The sequence below is a fragment of the Protomyctophum parallelum genome (genome assembly GCF_964188405.1).
Source record: "Protomyctophum parallelum genome assembly, chromosome: 20".
NCBI lineage: Eukaryota > Metazoa > Chordata > Actinopteri > Myctophiformes > Myctophidae > Protomyctophum > Protomyctophum parallelum.
The window spans coordinates 35,115,255-35,136,505 of record NC_139718.1 but is presented as its reverse complement, the minus strand read 5'-3'; the positions used below and the strand labels follow the sequence as shown (position 1 = coordinate 35,136,505).

The window sequence follows — 21,251 nt, the reverse complement described above, 5'->3', positions numbered from 1 at the left end:
GTAGCAGATCCGCAAGCTCGAAAAGCCTGTAGATCTTTTACTTTAGCTATATTTTTTATTTGAGTCCTGAAAAGTAACAGTTTTGGACATATGAGGTTTCCATCCAACAGAGACGAAATAAGGATTTGCCCACAGATCCCCCCATCTGAAATTATATTAGTGCCAGGGAGCACCATACAAAATCCAGCTTGTAGATCTGCTATTTTTCAATAGCTAAAGCATAGCATAATGCTAACACCAAAAGGGGTTCCCGCCCAAAATGGGTTAAACTTGTTTTTCAAGATGGGAGTGTTGTGCGTTTTGGAGCTTGTAGATCTATCTAGATGTAGGCTATACAGTATATAGGACGTTTTGATACTATCTTAACTCATTTTGCTGGGGATCCCCTCAAGGACCCCCGGGGGTCCCCGGAACCCAGTTTAATGACTATCCTCATTAGAGATAAGCGATTTCTATAAGGAGATCAAAGGGTTCGAGAGGGGGGTCCATTGACCTCTGTTATGCGCTCTTGAGTGACGCATTCACCATGACTCAATTCAATCATTAACCACTTGGAGCCTATAGCATCTCTATGGTGGGCATATCATAACAGAGGGACCATTTGCTGAAAATAGCTGAGCATTCGCCAAACCTATAGCAGATCTACAAGTTCACAGGGTGTCACGTTGTCGTACGTCGGGGCTATTCTGCCTTTATTTGACCAGCACAGTGGAGATTGACTGGAAAGTGGAAACGGCAGCAAAGGTCTGCCAAGTCCTGGGAATCGAACCCTGGCACTCGCTGTTATAGGCATCAGAGCCCATGTGGTGTCAGAGGATTTGGTGTAGAGGGACAAGAGGAGCAGACAAAGTACAGAGCCCTGGGGGACCCCGCTGACAATGAAGGACCATAATATGGTCCTTCAACTATGGTCCTTAAACTAATATTATTAGTTTAAGTGGTTAACCTCCATTATTAGGATGCACCGATGTATGGTTATGGGCCGATATTTGCCGTTATCGGTCAATGTCAGTATCCGCAAATAAAGCTGACATTAGCCAATGGCAGCTATAGCTGCTATTCATGAGCATACATTTTGCGTTGGCTATGTTGGTGTGTTGGTTATCTGCAGCCTATACCAAACTGTAGATTATGAACATGTATTACTTGTATTGAACTTGAAGATGTATTTGTTTCCCTGGCACAAAAGCGTGAAATAAAAACATAATCGGTATAGTATCGGCTATCGGCTAAATTGTTATTTCAAACATCGGTATCGGCCAATAATTTCCATATTGGTGCATCCCTATTTGTTATGCATTCTTGACCCGTTCACGGTGAGTATACAGTCAATGCGTTGTGAAAATGACGTATGATGATGATAACAGTTTCAGAGCTAAATGTTGCACGTGTTCGGTAAATGTTCATGACTTACTGTTACGATATGCCCTTCAAATTCATGGCATAAGCGCGCCATCGACAGTTACGTTTCATTAAGCGTAATGGAGCGTAATGTAAATGTCTGCAGGAAGGATCCCCGGAGCACTTAAAAAACGTGGTTATTGTTCACTGAAATGCATTCATTGTGCATTCTGGATGTGTTAGTGGACTTAAAAGAAAAACGTTGCTTGCGTTTCGTTTCTTTTTTTTTGTTGGCTTTGTGTGACGCTGTAGTGTAGTATGACCAAGTATTGTATTCATTTACGAACGGCTTACGATTTAAGGCTTGATTAACCCTTTTAAGACCTGAGCAGTTTTCTGAAAAATGTATCAGTGGTGATCAAAGTTTTTCATGTCAAGGACCCCCAGAATGATCTGTATAATTTGGCCACGGACCCCATCTCAAAATATTTTGTTCCAGGGATCCCCCAGAAGCAAATATTTGAGTCAAAACTCAAATGCAGGCCAAACTATACTGTATTATGGTTGTTAACAACTCAACCTGATATATCAATTAAAACATTTACTGAAAAATGTTTAAAACTGAGGTGCATAGGATAGTGCTATACCCTCCCGGAAACCCCCCTCCTCCCTCATAATGAGCTTGGAATTCCACATATGACCTAAATTCTCCATTCATTGTCAATGGGAATTTAATGTTTGTGTAAGACGAAAATCTACACTACAGCTGAATAGGACCTAGCACCCCTCAAAAAAATCTTGGTTAAAAAAAAGAGAAAAAAAAGCCCCCAGCCCTCCTATGAAAGACAGACCGAGTAGAAAAAAAAGGTGGCATTTTTATCATGAACATTAGTTAGGTCCAATTACATTACAAGATAGGTTGAAATGTGGCAAAAGTTGTCCTTTAAGCACAACACACACACGCACACACATACGCAGAGGCACAGAAACACAGCAAACACAGCACAGTCCCTTTGTGTGCACACACACACACACACACACAAAACCAGGCACATTCCATTAAAGCTGGGCTACGTATAGCTATGCCTCAGTCTCCCGTGGCGCGGCGGCCCAGTGTTTTATTCCCCCCGTCTTCGGATCAGATAGGAGCGAGGCGACGAAACGGCCGTTTGCCACGGCGCGAGCCCAATGTGTCATCTCAGAGCAGATAAGGTGACGGGCGCTCCTCGCATTATCTGAGCCCTGCGAGATGCTCAGCTGGTACATGGGGGCGAGGGAGGGAGGGAGGGAAGGGGGGAGAGAGAGAGAGAGGGGGGGGGACGACGCCTAATGTTAATGTTGACAGCACTGACTGCTGGTAGAATGAGAGAGAAACGGGGAGGGAGACAGAGAGGGGAGGGGAGAGGAGAGGAGAGGAGAGGAGAGGAGAGGAGAGGAGAGGAGAGGAGAGGAGAGGAGAGGAGAGGAGAGGAGAGGAGAGGAGAGGAGAGGAGAGGAGAGGAGAGGAGAGGAGAGGAGAGGAGAGGAGAGGAGAGGAGAGGAGAGGAGAGGAGAGGAGAGGAGAGGAGAGGAGAGAGTATGGGTGGAGAAGAACAGAGATGGATGCTAGTACAGCCTCCCAGAGGGGAAGTAGACATGGCAGCAGCAGGATCTGCTACTGGTGGGAACTGGTGGGAACTGGAGCCTGAAGCATCCAGGATGCCTCCCTGTATATCCTTCTACCCACTCCAGGATGGCTCCCTGTCTCACTGTCTTCTTCCCACTCCCATGCCCTAGTGTGCGATAGTCTGTTCTTCCCTCCTGCTGCGGCTCCAGACAGACAGACAGACAGGCAGGCAGACAGGCAGGCGGGCAGGCAGGCGGGCAGGCAGGCAGACTGGCAGGCAGGCAGAGAGACGGGCAGACAGACAGGATGCTCTGAGGGCAGGATGGGAAGACGGGGGAAGGAGAAACTTCAGAGAGCTTCTCCTGCCTCTTTCATCTCGACACCTCAGCTCACCTCGCGGTACACCCTGTTCCTTTACGGTTTACACACTGCACTCTGCACACTGCATTCTACTGCCCTATCCTGTCTGTCTGTCTGTCTGTATACAGTGCATGCGTGCGTGCCTTTCTGTCCATCTGCATGTCACAGATTTTGACTCACAGTTGACATTTCTAATGGGCGTTTCACAAGCACATAATCGTAGTTTATTAGATTGTTGCAGAAGCATTGCTTTCCAGTTATTTCAGTACGGTGTGAAAATCAACTTGCTTTTATCGTTTGTCAGAGTTATCTTTGCATTTTAAATGCATTTTAAAAGCGTGGATCAATTTGAAAAGTCAACAAACAGTCCCAGGAGACACGATTGATTTCCGAAGTCAACATTAACTCAATTATTCAGGAAAGCACAGCTTACACTGTAATGACAAAAAATGTATAATGCAAATAATTCTAAATGGAAAAATTGAGTTTATGTAACATATGCTGTACGTACATTATAGCTGGAGCTGAACACGGGGGATTTTCACCCGGACCATTATATTTTTGTAATTTTCATAATATTGCTGATGTCAGTACCTTCATCATAGATGTAGGTTTGTTTCCCTGCCCACATCCCTGTTTTTTTCTACAGGCAGGTACGTGTTCCAGTGAATTTCACCCGAGTTTAATGAGTTTAGAGTAATAGAGAAAAATCCCATACTCCCACAATGTTTTGTTTTTTTATCATTTCTTTTTCAAAAGTCATGATGAAGTTGCCATGTATTGCTGTACTTAAAACTATTTTGATGAGATTTTTTTAATTTGTTAATTTGACAAAAGTTTAGCTTGGTGTTCTAGGGATAAGCCCTATTACTTTGTCATGTGATTTTTGAAAAACCTTGAAATTGTTTGAGAAGTTATGATTTAGATTTTAAAACAAATGTTCTCTTACGGGGGTCCATGGACTCTAGCACCAAAACATTTTCAGATGGGGGTCCACGGAAAAAACTACTAGTATACAGGTATATCAATTTGGGGGCCCTTGGTACGAAGATATTTGAGAACCACTTTATTGCATAGAGAAAAAAATGGTGGAGGCAGATAAAAACAGGACAGCAAGGGGACAGACAGACAGAAGAGAGGTTGGTTTTATTCTAGGAGGCAGGTGGAAATAATGTGTTGTGGAATTAAACCACTGACCTATCACGCTCCGACGTCGTCCGCCCGGCTTTGCCATGGCAACGGAGTCCAGGGGTCAGCGGGGGGGATTGGGAGGGGGGGGGGGGTCAGGGGAGGATTGGGTGGTCCGTAATGAAGGAGGCAGGGCACAGCCTCCTCCGCGGTCCTATTAATTCGGGGTACCATGGAGTCCGGTGGTCACCTTAATTGGACGCTGACATACGGTAGAATGCAATTTAATCCTCCCTGTCTCTCTTTCTATCTCTCTCTCTCTCTCTCTGACTCTCTTTCTCTCTCATTCTCCCTCGGCGTTGTGTTCTATACTCTCTCTACCTTCACATCTGCTTCCATCGCACTTCTACATTAAAATTTGCCATTAGAATATGTTATATATCTGCTGTCGGGGAGAAACCACCTAACTCCAATTTTTTTAAATATATATCTATTGTTTTTCAGGAAATTAAGAAAAAGATTCCGTTACCGTGTGGGGGTCTTTCTACTGTACTGTCACTGTACTGTACTGGCACACCGGAAATCACCATATATACAGTTAATATGTGCGTGTGTGTTTGTGTGTGTGTGTTATGGTTGCGCACAGGTGGTGAAAAACAACCATGCTGTTTTCGTGCTCAGACGCACCCAGCCAACAATAGCTTTAGCAGACAGTTTGAGGGTCCAATGGAGTTAATAGGTTTTGTCCCATGAAGCACTTTTTAATACTGGTTCAATATTTTGTAACCAACGCACAGATGTAAAAGGTGTCCAATAGCATTGATTTATGAAAAAATATATACAAATCTAAAACCTCAAAAATGGAGTTAGGTGGTTTCCTCTCAACAGCAACGTTTTTCTTTTTGCATGTAAAATATCAACAGTTCTAACAGCAGTCAATCAATTCAAGTGCTCAAATATCTTCAACTGGCCACTTTTCAAACCATGGAATAGGCCTATAAAGGGCACATTTACATACCCAAGGACACTTCTATAATAATGCTCAAGGACACTTTGACACTATAACTCATTCGCAATAGCCAGGAATCAAACCGAGAACCTTCTAATTCCCAGGCGGCCGCCCTACTCTACCTCCCGAGACACTGCCGCTCTCATAAAGATTTAAGAAAGATGGCGTCTTACCTTTTTCCAGAGGCTCAAGGGTATAGCGTTGGCTATAGGTAGAGCTTATTTTGCACAATGAACCAGCACTATATTACCTGCCACTGTACTGCCACCATGCATTTCCACCTGTGCTCTATGACATACTGGCTTCTCTGCCCAAATCTCATTATTAGTATTAGTATTTTTCCGACCAGATCGATACAGACTTAATGTCTTTTCAGACAGGGAGCGTGTGACGCAGACCTTGTCGGGAATGTCGCCTGGATCAGCGACAGGTCTGCTCATGAGGGGCGCGGGTCGCATATAGCGTAAAAATAAAAAATAAAAAAAAGGTCAACGCATTCCATGGGTCTTGCAAACCGCGGGCGTGTGCACAAAATAGGCGACAATTTCACGGGACCGCGCCCACGTAATTACGTTGTCGCCCCTCAACTTCTCTGTGTGTCCAATATGCGCGCACGCCTCTCATTAAAGATGGATTACTAGACGCGTCAGTCGCTGGCCGTGTGAAACTCATCAGAAGTTTTATTCTGTATATTACACAGTTAAATGTGCTATTTGGAACTCCAAACACTCTCTCAGTATTAAACGAACACTCTGGATTTCTATTGTGTACTGCAGCCCACAGGCACGCACACAGACGCACACAGACGCACACACACACACAGCATGTGTTGTTGTCCGGTGGCTGTGATTCATGCCACGTTGATCCCAAGTCCCAAATCTATCAGCTAATCCTCTGAGTCCGAGAGAGCTGCATCATAAACGTTGTTAGTGTTGTTGTTTTTTTTTTCGTTTTTTTTTTCCTTCTTTTCGTTTTTCTTTTCGGCTTTCGGTCGAGACACGGGGAGAATCCACCCCCGGGGACACTGTCGGATTGAATCAGCATTAGAGCGGGCTTTCCTTCTCACCGACAAGGAGAGAGAGAGAGAGAGAGAGAGAGAGCGAGAGCAATGCATAAAAAGAAAGGCGAGGGGATATGAGAAGAGAGGAGTCAGAGAAAGGGATGTTAATGAAAGCAAGGGCAAGGTGGTAAACACACACACAACACAAGCGGGACACACGCATGCACATGTGTTTGTGTGTGCGTGCATGTGCGTGCATGCTTGTTTCTAAAAACACAGGCCTTGAGGGGAAGCGGGGATCTCTTCGTACATTTGTGCCATATGTAGATGAAAGCGCTCAAACACACACGCACACACACACACACACACACATTTTGCGTGCACGCATGCAGGCACACGCACAGACGGACGCTCGTACCTAAGTATGCAGGCACACACATGCGTGTGGAAGTGAGTGATGTTGTGGGTGCAGTCAGACTGGTATAAGACCATGGCCCAGTTTGCTCAGGAACACCATCGTATATAGTTCCGTCTATTTTGGGGGGCTGGCTGGCTGGCTGGCTGGCTGTGGTCTAGTTCTGGGAAATACTCATTGCCATCCACCTCACGTGTGTGCACGCACGCGCAACACACACACACACACACACACACACACACGCACGCACGCGCGCGTGCACACACACCACACCTAACCCTAAACCCCCCCCCCCTGTTCCCCTGTGGTGTCCACTCAAATCAGGCTCACACAGACAGACATGCACGCAAACGCACGCACACGCACACACGTGCAGCCTGGCTCCGGATGCTTCCATTCCTCACAACACACTCATTTGGATGTCCCCATAGTGACACACAGACAAACACATGAGCAGATACAAGCATGCGCGTGCCGCGTGGGCGCACTGCACACACACACACACACACACACGCGCACACGCACACACACACACACACACTAGTCTAACGACACAGAATCCAAGTGCAGACGTGGAGAGAGAGAGAGAGAGAGAGAGACATGGTGAGGGAGGGGTAGGTTGGCAGAGGGATGCAGTTTGTCCTTGGCATGCTGAGGACCTCTCCCTCCCTGTTGCAGCTCGGATGGAGCTGGCCAAACATAAAGGAGATACCTCTGAACATCATTAGCATGTGCTTGATTCATCCTGTGTGCTGTTAAAGTTATTATATATCGTTATGCTGACGGGTGGAAACCTTGTATGTCTGTAATCGTTGCTTAGATGTTATTCTATTTTACAAAAATGATAATGGTTTTTAAGTATTTTTGAGTGGTGCAACCACTCCAAGGAACAGCAATGTGCCTATGTGTTGGTTAATGAGCACCAGTATATGACTATGAGTACCAGTAGGGGCGCTGTTGTGCCAGAAACAGAGAGAGGGATAGTGCTGCACTGTTGCCTGCTAATGAGAGAGAGAGAGAGAGAGGTGGTGGGGGGTGAGTTGCACCACTCAGTTCACACGGGTGTGATTTATTTTAAGGGAAATTGTGAAAATAGCCAACCTACAAGCTCACGCGCGTGATCGCGGCATTAGTTTAAAAAAATATTATTGTTATATTTTATCGGCGCTATACTTTTCGGTGTCTTGGGAAGCAGAACAAAGGGCAGCCATGTTTGTACTGTTTGTGACCTGTGTGTGTTGTACACAAGACGTACACACAGGTGTACACGAGACGTAACGATGTAGAGCGCCGGTGAACCTCGAAGCAAGGTTCACAGCGCTCCTCATTCCTACGTCTGGTTCAGTGCTTCAATGGTTCCAGGTCCTTGAACGCTTCCAGACAGATCCACGATGGGCTCAAACGCGCAGCGCCCGGACTCGTCTCCTTTCTTAGAGAGAACAAAATCAGGCACTCCCTCTGTCCGCCTTTGGAGTATATATATATATATACTGCCGTTTAATTTGCCCGTCGCTGAACAATAACCAATTAAGACCTGGAACGCTGACCTGTGTCACTTTAGCGTTTAACCACTTCAACCATTATTTTACACTTTAGCTGTTGAAAAAGGGCAGATGTACAAGTGGCACCAATAATAATGTGGCGCAAATATTTTAATATACGATATACAGTATATGGTACAACATATTTTCAGATGGGTGTCCGTGGCAAAAATACAGATAGTTCTGGGGGTCCTTGATATGAAATAGTTTCAGAAAACTGTTAGAAGACATTTTGTAGCATCTGGTCTCAGGTCTCATATAGGTCTTGATTGATTGACTGTTATTTAATCAGAAAACTCTCTCTCTCTTATTTCCCTTCTCTCCATCCATGTCTTCCTATATTCTGTGCATCCATTCATCCCTTCCCCACCACGCTAAACCACACACACACATGTGCGTGCGCGCAAACACAAACATACACGCCACACACACACACACACACACACGCACACCTTTCAGAGTCCCAACCTAGACGTTGACGAGAACGGTACGTTGGACCTGAGCATGAGCAAGCGTCTGGGCGGGGGCGGCGCGGTGCTCACCCCTCTGGAGCCCATGTCCCCCCAGCGACAGGCGGCCCTGATGGGGTCCCGCTGCTACGGCGGCATGGCGGACGCCGCCGCCGACTGCTGGGACCTGCCCGTAGACTACACCAAGATCAAACGCATCGACGAGGACGATAAGGAGGTAGGACCAGGGGGGGCAGTCAGACAGATATTTCGTGAAGCCACTAAGGAAATCGGGACTTCCTGAAAGTTCATATAATGGCCTGTTGTGGCGCTGTCATTGGGCCCAAAAAACCCCATAGCTCCATAGAGGCCCATGTATTTGGGCCCAACTTCACCTAGACTGTATTACCTTAATAAACATGGTCATGAATACTTTCTGCTTCCAGTCACTAGTTTAAAGTCTCATTTCTCATGTCATAATATTCTTTTTGGAAAACTATGGTCCCATTTATTTAAAAAATGACCATAAAGTCGCGTATGTTCTGAGGGGCGTGGCTACCGTTACAGTCTATGATCGGGAGCCACCCCCCGGTCAAAATAAAAACCAACGAAGAAGAAGGGGGGAAGTCCCGCCTCGTTGTCTGGGCCAGCCAATGGCCAGCTGGGCCCAAACGGATCTACAAAGATGGCGACTTACAGTTCAAGGACTGACAGGCTTCAATTTACGTCCATATAAGACCCGGAGAACGCTTTGTCCATATTTTTGACAGTCTATGGGTAGGACCAGGCTAGAGGGTGGAGTGAGCAGCAGGTGGGAGATTGGAAGAAAATACCCGATCGATCCTCTGCCAGGGACGCCCAGCAGCAGAGATTTATGTTGATTAATTGTTCGCTTAAAAAAGAAAAAAAGATCAAGGATTTGCACCGTTTTCCAAGATCTATAAGTATAAAATATGCCTTTTATGCCTTTATTGATAGTACAGTACTAACAGTAGGTAGATATGAAACTGGGAGAGGGATATGGGGAGTGACGCGCAGCAAAGGCTGTCGAGATCGGGGCTGGAACCCGCAACACGCCGTCAAGCTGCATTGGTGTCGTGATGCCCGGACCGCTAGGCAAGCGACCCGGACCGTGACACCGGTCATGCCTTTTGCCTTTAATAATAATAATAATACATTTTATTTATAAGTCGCCTTTCAGGGCACTCAAGGTCACCGTACAACAGGTTAAAAACAGTTAATACAAAAGTTAAAAGCTAAACCAAGGTACAGCAATGTAAACATTTCGGGACACATTGGGTTATGACATAATGCGGATTAAGGGGACCACTTGAAACCAGATGATCAGCCCACGAAGCCCCTCATGGCACCCATGAAGGGTCCATCAAATTAATTAACGTAGCATCACCATCATTTTAACCACTTTGACCATGTTTTATACTTTGACTATTCAACAATAACATGAAAAGGTTTGAGAAGCACTGGTTTACATTGTTTAGTTGTACTGTCGACCATTCCAGCCAGTGGGGGGGGGGGGGGGTTTGGCTGAGACAGTGTGTTGTTTCATGACACGTGGGGCTGTGGCACGCACCATGATGACAAATGGTTGCGTGTTGAATTCAGGGTGCCACCTTTTAAAATATTATAAACTCGGCATGCAATATCAATATTGTCTTTTTTTTTTTTTTTACGTCTGGCGCCCCAGCTCGGAAATTTCTGCCTCCAAGCAATTAATTCTGCACTCAGAGCCTCCAAGTTAAAATATTTGCATTGCAGTCTGATTGTATTCCGGGTTACTTATACTTCCCAGGCTGACTCACAGGTATATTTGGAATCATTACAAAGTCATATTAGGGCGGAGAGCAGCGTGGGACGGCATGGGGGGGGGGGGGGGGGGGGGGGTGGGGGGGGGGGGTAAGAAAAGCCTAATGAATCTGCATGTTAATTGATGTCAGCCTCGCAGTGCACCGGGGTAGCATGCCTCTGTTTTGGATCACGCTCCCTGCATGCTGGCTTTCTGTTTTTACAATTCTGCTCCTCTTCTCCCAAAAAATGAATTATGCAAAGTAGCACCTTGGGAGCGAATCGGAATAGCTCATCTCATCAAAGAGCGGCTGGAAATCAATGTGCCGTGTGTGTGTGTGTGTGTGTGTGTGTGTGTGTGTGTGTGTGTGTGTGTGTGTGTGTGTGTGTGTGTGTGTGTGTGTGTGTGTGCGTGTGCGTGTGCGTGTGCGTGCGCGTGAGAACGAGTACATGCATGTGTGTCTGGCTGTGTGTCAGTGCACATGTATTGTACAGCATAAATGCAGTGCACATCTATATGTACAGTATATGCATGCTTTCTCTATATATACGTATGCATGCTCTCTCTCTCTATCTATACATATGCATGCTCTCTCTCTCTCTCTCGCTACAGTATGTATGCATGCTATGTCCCTATCTATATAATATGTATGCTATGCATGTGCGTGTCTTGCTGTCTGCTCTGCACCCTCACAGCCTCCGCTCCCTGTAATTAGAGGAGCTCACCGGCCGACCCAGCGCCGCGCACCCCAAGACAGCTTGAATGCTGGGTAATTTGGGCCGTATCTGGACCTGTCTCCGTATGGGCATTACTGTACGCTGGGACAACGGGAGGGGGCAAGGTGTGGGGTAGGCTTGGGCAATATATCGATATTATCGTTTATCGCGATATTTAAAATCAATATCGGTAATATCGTGGACTATATAAATAATATCGAAATCGAATATCGAATAATATCGAAAATAATACCCAATATCATAATTTTACCGTCATGTAAATATGGATTTTCTTTTAAATAAACATCTACATAACTGTATGTGTGTGTCTGTGTGATGAATTTACAAGTATTTCATTTTAAACGACTATAATTTGCCTAATAACTTAGTGTCCATGCATTGACTGGCACTGACGCTGAATTACGGCAACGAGGCGACAGCAGCGTTGTCGGACCGCCTCCGCCCAGGAAAGTAAACAAAACATGGCGCCGGTGAGAGTAACGAGTCCTAGCAAGTTGGTTCATAAAAAAACATCTGGAAATACTGCTGTTTGGCAGCATTTCGGGTTCCAGCCAAATTAAAAAGGCTGATAATCGATAATACCGATAATCGCGATATTATTCACGGTATCAATACCGATATCCAAAAATCAATATCGCCCAAGCCTAGTGTGGGGGGGGGTTTGCATCGACAGCCGCCGTGCCCGCAGCCCCGGCTGCTTGCACTGCAGACAAAGCACACACACACACACACACACACAGACCCCTGCATGCATGCATATACACACACACTGCCTGCCTGCCTCCCATGCAGACGATCTGAGGCTAAGCCACAGTGCCATCTAGTGGCGGGGCTATGCTTTGCACCTCGCACCGTGCTGACTCCCATGCACGTGCGGCGAGGTATGCACACCGGGATGTCTGCAATGTGTACACACAAGCGTGCTGGTGCAGCCACACACACGCACACACACGCACACACACACACACACACGCACACACGCACACACACACTTCCACTTGGCAGCGAGCTAAGTCATTATTTCCTCTCTCCCTGGGAAGCTATTCTCTCTAGCTTTAGAGACTGACAGGTGAGCTTCAACAAAGTCACCCAGGCTCAACCATTAGCATTCAAATTGACAAAGCGTGTGTGTGTGTGTGTGTGTGTGTGTGTGTGTGTGTGTGTGTGTGTGTGTGTGTGTGTGTGTGTGTGTGTGTGTGTGTGTGTGTGTGTGTGTGTGTGTGTGTGTGTGTGTGTGTGTGTGTGTGTGTGTGTGTGTGTGTGTGTGTGTGTGTGTGTGTGTGTGAGTGAGTGAGTGAGTGAGTGAGTGAGTGAGTGAGTGAGTGAGAGAGGGGGGGGGGGGGGGTAATGTGTAACGATATATCCTGAAGCTTTATGAACTCTGAGGACCTGATTCTTCTGTTTTAACTTAAACTTAAACTTAAATGTGCTTACTTGACCGGAGTCCCCCTGCAGGGGTCTACACTAGGTCTCCTCGTTTTCTCCATCAACACTTCCTTCCTTTGAACATACCAAATTGGCAGGGAAATTAAGCTCAAAACATGTGGCATGGCTTGTATGTACAGTATATTTCAGTAAAGTATAGGTGCAGGAGAGGCTTATTGTCGGTATATCGGCCGAGAGCGCGCTGGTCTATCCCCGTTTCTTTCAATGCGGTAAGAAGACCCCTGCAGGGAGATGGATTGCTGAGGTGGAGCGCCACGCCTACCATCAGCTCCCAGTAGCCTACTGTACTACCTACTGTACTACCTGCATGGACACTGATAAACAGTACTGTACTACCTACTGTACTACCTGCATGGACACTGATAAACAGTACTGTACTACCTGCATGGACACTGATAAGCACCTACCATCATCTCCCAGTAGCCTACTGTACTACCTACTGTACTACCTGCATGGACACTGATAAACAGTACTGTACTACCTGCATGGACACTGATAAGCACCTACCATCAGCTCCCAGTAGCCTACTGTACTACCTACTGTACAATTTACAATTTAGGCATTTAGCAGACGCTCTTAATCCAGAGCGATTTACAATAATCAAGAACAAAAGCATGGGATTACATCACAAAAGCATTTATCATAAAACATGCGTAAGCTAAGAAAGTAACAGTGGAATATCTATATTATGAAACTATACATATAAACTATATATATATACTACTATGCTATAAATATGTACTATGGCGTGCTATGACAGTATGACTATATACAATGCAATTATAGTGCCGTCTACATAACATGCTATAAGTCTATATCAGATGCTATATAAGTCTACAGAAATGCTATCTAAGGGGGTAGGGTAAGTGCTATGGGCCATGATGGAGTCTAAAAAGGTGGGTTTTCAGACTACGGCGGAAGATTGGGAGTGATGCTGCAGTTCTGACTGCAATGGGAAGTGCATTCCACAGTTTTGGAGCCAGAAGGGAGAAGAGTTTGGGACGTGTGGAGCGTTGTCCCGGCGTTTTTAGTGAGGGTACTTCCAGCTTCCCTGCGTTTGCTGATCTGAGTGCGCGGGAGGGTTTGTAGGGATCAATCATACTTGCAAGATATGGGGGAGCCATACCTTTGGTTGCCTTGAATGCCAGCATCAGAGTTTTGTATTCTGTGCAGGCAGCGACCGGGAGCCAGTGGAGGGAGCGGAGCAGGGGGGAGACATGTGAAAATTTTGGCTGGTTGAAGACCAAGCGAGCTGCGGCATTTTGGATCAGCTGGAGAGGCTTAAGTGCACATGCTGGTAGGCCAGTAAGGAGGGAGTTACAATAGTCGAGTTTTGACAAGACTGTTGTCTGGATTAGGAGCTGGGCTGATTCCTGGGTGAGGAACGGTCTAATTCGTCGTATGTTATAGAGTGTGAACCTACAGGATCGAGTGACAGCTGTGATGTGAGCTTTGAACGAGAGCTGACTGTCCAGGACAACACCGAGGTTCCTGGCTGTTTGGACAGACGTTACCAGGGCGTTGTCTACGGAGATAGTTAGCTCCCGCATAGGGCAGGACTTAGCTGGGAAGAAGAGAAGCTCAGTCTTGTCTGGGTTCAGCTTGAGGTGATTGGAGGACATCCACTGTGAGATGTCAGCCAGGCATGCAGTGATGCGCTCTTCCACCTGAGTGGCAGAGGGGGGGAAGGATAGAAACAGTACTACCTGCATGGACACTGATAAACAGTACTGTACTACCTACTGTACTACCTGCATGGACACTGATAAACAGTACTGTACTACCTGCATGGACACTGATTAACAGCAGATGTGCTATTTTGATTGTATGGAATGTTCGCCCCCAGAATAGGTTAATTTCTGTGACGACTGAGTGAGAAGAGACCAAGAAGCAGGCCTGTTAAGCCTTAAAGTCATCTATCTCTTCCTTCCTTCCCTCCTTCCTTCCTTCCTTCCTTCCTTCCTTCTTTCCTTCCCTTCCCTCCTTCCCTCCCCCCCTCCCTCCCTCCTCCCTTCCTCCTGCAGCCAGACGAGTTGGACCCGTTCCATGACCTACTGGACGACGGTGCGTACTCTGCAGACGTGAGCATGCCCTGCAGTCCCAAGCAGCCCAAGTACCTCCACTGCAAGGAGAGCAAGAAGGACCTGATAACGTAAGATCACCCCTCCCCTCTCCACCCGACCGCATTGTCCGTCCGTCCGTCCCCCTTCACCCCTACGTTCCCCAACCTCCAACCCATGCTTGCTGCTGCCCACTCCACCCTGTGCTCCCCTGGCCTGACTCCGTGCATAATTCATGCTCCATTGCACGACGACACGCGGCAAAAAGTAGCCAACGGACAAGCTATATCGAGCTTGACAGTCGGCTGTTTTTCGGCGCGCGACACCGCCGTGCCACGAAGTATATAGATCGAGCTTCGCGATCAGCCTTTTCTTCTTCTCTTGGAGCTATATTGCCCGGTGGCGTGCAGCTATACATCGTGCTATATGGCAGCAGTTTTACCCCTCCCCCCTCCAGCTCCGCTATACGGTAGCTTCTGCTCTCTATGGCTTCCATTGTATCTCACATCTTTCTTCCGATGCTTTGGCGTGACGGCACGTACGGTATGCACTAATCGGTCTCTGCATCACAATGAGTCAAATGGTCTCCGGGGCCAATTATTATAACCAGCGTATCGCAGGCAGTGAAGCTAAACTGGAAACAATGACGTTTATAAACATTATAAAACGAAAAAGACTCATTTAAAAAGAAAATCAAGAAACTCAACCCCATTTAGATTTTCTATTAAAAAAGAATCTACCGTAGCCTACTCTTCTCCCTTTTGGGCTCATGATCCTAATGTAGCTTTCCTTGTGGTTTAAACCACACTGGTTCCCAAACACTACCTATTTGAATTAAAAAACAAATTCAATGATTTTTTTCCCCCCCTAAAGTAATTTCATGAATAAATAAAATAAAAATTAAATTAATTCCATGAATTAGAAAACAAATGTTGAAGAAGTGTATAGTGACCATAGCCGATCACAACTGAGCCTGTAGATCTGCTATTTTCACTAGTTTGGGTCCTTAGCAAACATCTACCGTAATTTCTCTTTTAGGTCTTGGACTAAAACGTTTAGGAACCACTAGGTTTACAGAGTCTTTATCTCTCCCCGAGTTATTGTTTTCAGCTTACCTCCTCGACCAGACTGTCCAGACTCCTGTAGGCAGAATGATTCTCTCCCTCTGCTCTGATGCCTTAACCTTTTGACTATAATAATAATAATACTAATAATGATGACACGAAAGGAGCACAAGCAACCCACAAACATGTCAGCCTCCTGGATCAATGTCAGTCGGTCCTTGGCTCTTTTTCCTCCATGCACAGTTGGCAGTTTCACTGTGCACTTGCTGGCTCAGAGTAAGTGGAATGTCAATCCAGGGAACTGACTGACATATGTGACATTACTGTACTTTATGCACACGGTCCATTGAGATTGTCCCCCTTGAAATAGGTTTATTATGGCTTATGGACTAAGACTGGAATCACCTTCATCTGTTGCTTCTGTGTTAAGGAAACCTTTCAACAGCACAGAAGCAACGGATAAAGACGATTGACAATATTTATTGGCAAAAAAATGGCAAAAGCAGTCTCTTTGTGATCAAGTATAGAGCCTTAATTTACAAAAAATATAATAAAAAAGTAAGTTTAAATATGGAGACAAAAGGTTTCTGCCCGACAGCAACGATATGTTATAATTATCCTGCCTAGGTAGCTGTACAACCCAACATTCTACCAGATAGCTGTTCAACCCGACATTCTACCAAAGCTCATAATCCATTTTATTTCATAACGTGACTCCAACTGTATAACTCTTTTTGCATGTATTATCCACGGGATACATACCTCTTTTTGCAAGTAACCACGGGATACATTTGGGTGCATGTTGTTGCCGGCGCATAACACCAAATTGTGCATAACACATCTGCGAGATGTGCTACTGTACGCTAGCACATCTAACACATCTGTAGGAGGTGTTGGCTGTGCATAATAAACCACAGATCAAACTGAATTGAAACATTCAGAGGGTTAAGGTCTCTATCAGCTCCCCTGCACTTGCACCGTGGCTTTCTTTCATTTCCAGCCTAGTCAAACCATTTTGTGTGTGTGTGTTTAAAATACGTGTTCTGTGAATGTGTGTTGTGCTTCAGTGGTTGGCTCATCGTGTCACTTCTTGCCAGGCTAACCTGCTGCTATTTTCCAGTCTCTCAGGTTGTCCTTTAGCTGATAAAAGCATTCGAAGTATGTTGGCCACCAACGCTCAAGAGCTCAAGTAAGGAATGAGAGAAGTCACAGACTTCTGTTTTTTCTTCTTAAATAGTGTGTTCATTCTACCCAGAAACGGGTCATCCCGGTTAACCACATGGACCACATGGTCCTCCTATCTCTCTCTGGCCCGTCGTTATTCTCGGGCAGAAATAGCAGATCCACAAGCTCACAGTACGTAGCAGCATGCCGCATTGTGAGCTTGTAGATTTGCTATTTCCGGCAAAGTGATGTATGAGGGAATGTAGAGGACCAAGTTCAGAGCTGGCCCTGATCGACTCCTAGGCCTTTTTCCTCCAGGGTTTTTTTCCCTGCCTAATAGTGAACCAGTTCAGAGTGTTTCCACTGAAAATGAATTGGTTCGGAACTGGAACCAAAAAAAATCTGGTTCCGTGAAAGCACCAACATGCAAGAATCTCGAATGGAACCAGTTCTATAGGACCAAAGTTATTTGGTGGAAAAGTGGCCTAATAGGTTTAAATGGTTAATGCATGGTTCTCACAAACACAAACAGTGATTATAAATAGCAATGGTTCTCAAATTCAGGGGGCTATATGGACCCTTATATGTCTGTAACTCTGAGAGTATACAGAGTTGAGATTTGTACACTCAGAATTATGGGGTTTGAGAACCGTTACTGATGTATAGAATTGTGAAACCAGAAATAAACCCAGACATAGCTAATTATTGGCTGCTTGTTAACCACTGAACCGCCATGCGGTTGAACGGATATTGCTGAAAATAGCTGATAGACAAGATGTTGTCGATCGGCAATTTTCAGCGAAAGTTTAGCGTGGTTAAGCGGGTTTCTTTGTCAGTCCGTTCATGCTTGTTTGGCTAGCAGCAGGGCGACTAGACACACGGGAGGTGTGCGGGTACATTGTTTTAACTGTGATTCTGAGGAGCTGTAAAGAGGCTGATTGACTGATGTCAGGATCGTGTGTGCTTGTTTGGTATAGGAAATGTTTTGCTAGTCAGTATAATTATACATTAACCCATTTTGGGCGGGAAACCCTTTTGGTATTAGCACTATGTTGTGCTTTAGCTATTGAAAAATAGCAGATCTACAAGCTCATAGCGCGCCAGCGAGTGGCGCGCCGCACGCTACGAGCTTGTAGGTCTGCTGTTTTTTGGAAAAATCGAAGAACGACTGACATGGAAACATAGCCTTTTCAGAAAACTGTCAGGATGTGGAAGACATCATTAGAATCTGATCTCGGGTCAGAATGGGTTGGACATGATGCCACAGGGCTCCGTCTCTTACAGCATGCATTGCCTGTCCCTCAGCATTGCACTCTTTGCTGTAGGCCCTGAGTCGTTTTGTGCGTTTTGTGTCCCCAGGTGCCCGACACCGGGTTGCGATGGTTCGGGGCATATCACTGGCAACTACGCTTCACACAGAAGGTAAAGAGGCACGCACGCACGCACGCACACACACACACACACACACGCACACACACACACACACACACACACACACACACACACTGTAGCCACACACTCTCTCTCTCTCCTTGCTTTATATCTTCTCTTCCCGCCATATACGTATACATACATACTGCCAAAGCAGACAGTACATCCATAAAGATCTCTGTCGTTTGGCTGTCAGTAGTTTTAGTGGACTATCACGGTACTAACTCAGTGCGATGTGTCTGCAGTCAGTACTAACTCAGTGCGATGTGTCTGCAGTCAGTACTAACTCAGTGCGATGTGTCTGCAGTCTCTCAGGGTGTCAGTACTAACTCGGTGCGATGTGTCTGCAGTCTCTCAGGGTGTCAGTACTAACTCAGTGCGATGTGTCTGCAGTCTCTCAGGGTGTCAATACTAACTCGGTGCGATGTGTCTGCAGTCTCTCAGGGTGTCAGTACTAACTCAGTGCGATGTGTCTGCAGTCTCTCAGGGTGTCAGTACTAACTCGGTGCGATGCGTCTGCAGTCTCTCAGGGTGTCTCTCAGTACTAACTCAGTGCGATGCGTCTGCAGTCTCTCAGGGTGTCAGTACTAACTCAGTGCGATGCGTCTGCAGTCTCTCAGGGTGTCAGTACTAACTCAGTGCGATGTGTCTGCAGTCTCTCAGGGTGTCAGTACTAACTCAGTGCGATGTGTCTGCAGTCTCTCAGGGTGTCAGTACTAACTCAGTGCGATGTGTCTGCAGTCTCTCAGGGTGTCAGTACTAACTCAGTGCGATGTGTCTGCAGTCTCTCAGGGTGTCAGTACTAACTCAGTGCGATGTGTCTGCAGTCTCTCAGGGTGTCCGCGGGCCAGGAAGAGCGGGATAAAGATCATCCACAGCAAGGAGAACAAGGAGGACCAGGAGCCAATCAGGTAACTGGAATACTCTGCCTCATCAGTCTTAAGAAAAAAAGAAGAAATAAAAAGTATTTCCAATTTTCTGTACTTTTACTTCTACTCCACTCCACTTGTTTGGAGAGTAAAATATTATACGTCTACTCCGCTACAATTAACACTTATGTTACTATAGTTAGTTTGTAGATTTTAATTATGACAAATCATACATTCCACTTCAGCCCTATTTGAAAATAGCCGATCTGCAAGTAGATGGAAGTTGTTTGTTTGTAAACTATAGTGAAATGGGACCTTCTGCATAATGAGTAGTACTTTAACCCTGTATAACACCCAGCGTTGCAATAATACAACATATTTCAATTAATTAATTAATTGCATTTTTTATGTTCTTTTTTCACCTAAACGTCATCATTGATGTTCATTGCAATGCCATTGGTCATGATATTTGCATATAAATACCCCCCACAGAGTCTGAAATTCACACAAATTAAAAATCTCTGGACTTAAATTTTTGATACCAATACTTTTGTACTTTTATACACAAGTAAATTTTTAATTCCGGACTTTTACGAGTATTGATGCTTTCACTAAAGTAAAGAATGTGAGTACATTTAAGCATCCACCACCACAGCTGCTTACGGCACTCATTACACGTGCACATACAATGTTCCCCCAACAACACTCATTACACGTGCACATACAATGTTCCCCCAACAACACTCATTACACGTGCACATACAATGTTCCCCCAACAACGTCACGCGTGAAATAGACGAACGAGAAGGCGACGCGAGACGACCAGATTCATTAAAATGCGAGAGCTGTGTTAAGCCAGGGTTCTGAGAAGCCTGCAGTCTCCCGTGAAAACCCAAAGACAGAGGGAAAGACAGAGGGAGAGAGAGGAAGGGAGGGAGAGAAGTATAGGGAGGAGAGATTGATTTGGAGTCCGCCTAAATCCCACAATGAGGCTCCTTTCTGGCCTGCGCGCTGCAGTTGCATTGATTTCTCTGGTGGTGCAGAGTACAAGCAGCACACTCTTTGGACGCTCTCTATCTTTCCAGTCCGCCGGGACTCTGAGGGGGGTGCAGTGGCCACTTTCCCACAGTTTCCCTCTCTCCCCCTTCGGCTGGCCATTATCTCTCTCTGTATAGCTGCTGTAGTAGAAGACATGGAAATGAATGCAAAGTGCCTCTAATTACTGTGTTGGCGGTCGGCGCCCAACAGAGCAGGATCCTTCTGTTACTGCATTCCAGGCATTCGCTTACAATTTGGACACTCCTCCAAGCGGCAAATAATAAAATAATAATATGGTTTGATGAATATGATGAGGATTACTTTAGTTTTATGGGTATACCTCAAAGTGAAATCAAAGCTTTGATCTTGAATAATCTAACCATTTGAGAGCATAACGGAGAATTAAATACCGGCGGGTGGAAATATGATATGTCCAAAACTCGTACTTTTCAGGACTCAAATAAAAATAAATGTGAATAGGGATCTTGCGGATCTGCTACTTTTTTTTAGAATGTGAAGCCTCTATCGTTCTTATTGGGCAATGCGGCCACAGTACGCTATACTCAGTATTCTTTGCATCTTGTTGCAATGCCAGTATTCCTGACCCTTGGGTGGTCACACTGTAAGCCTCCCTCCAGCTCTCGCTGCTTTTGGCCCTGAGGGAGCTTAGAGGTACTGCGGGGAGCTCGCCTCTCGTTGGCGTTCTGCCTAGATGGTCCACGCCACGCCAGGCACAATTCCCCCGTCTCCATTTGCTTGGCTATATAGGGCCAGGTTTGGGGCTCGGCC

The 21,251-nt window shown here is 45.9% G+C and overlaps 1 protein-coding gene across 1 annotated transcript in view; it reads left to right on the top strand.

Moving 5' to 3' along the window:
* myt1lb (myelin transcription factor 1-like, b) overlaps positions 1–21,251 on the top strand; it is a gene marked incomplete at its 5' end in the record, with an annotated part of 112,833 nt that overhangs the window by 75,699 nt on the left and 15,883 nt on the right. Inside the window, 5 exons of the mRNA XM_083791822.1 lie at positions 8,860–9,087; positions 14,861–14,988; positions 17,081–17,149; positions 18,484–18,546; positions 19,383–19,466. Coding sequence (XP_083647948.1) covers positions 8,860–9,087; positions 14,861–14,988; positions 17,081–17,149; positions 18,484–18,546; positions 19,383–19,466 — 572 coding nt within the window. The remainder of the gene's footprint in view (positions 1–8,859; positions 9,088–14,860; positions 14,989–17,080; positions 17,150–18,483; positions 18,547–19,382; positions 19,467–21,251) is intronic.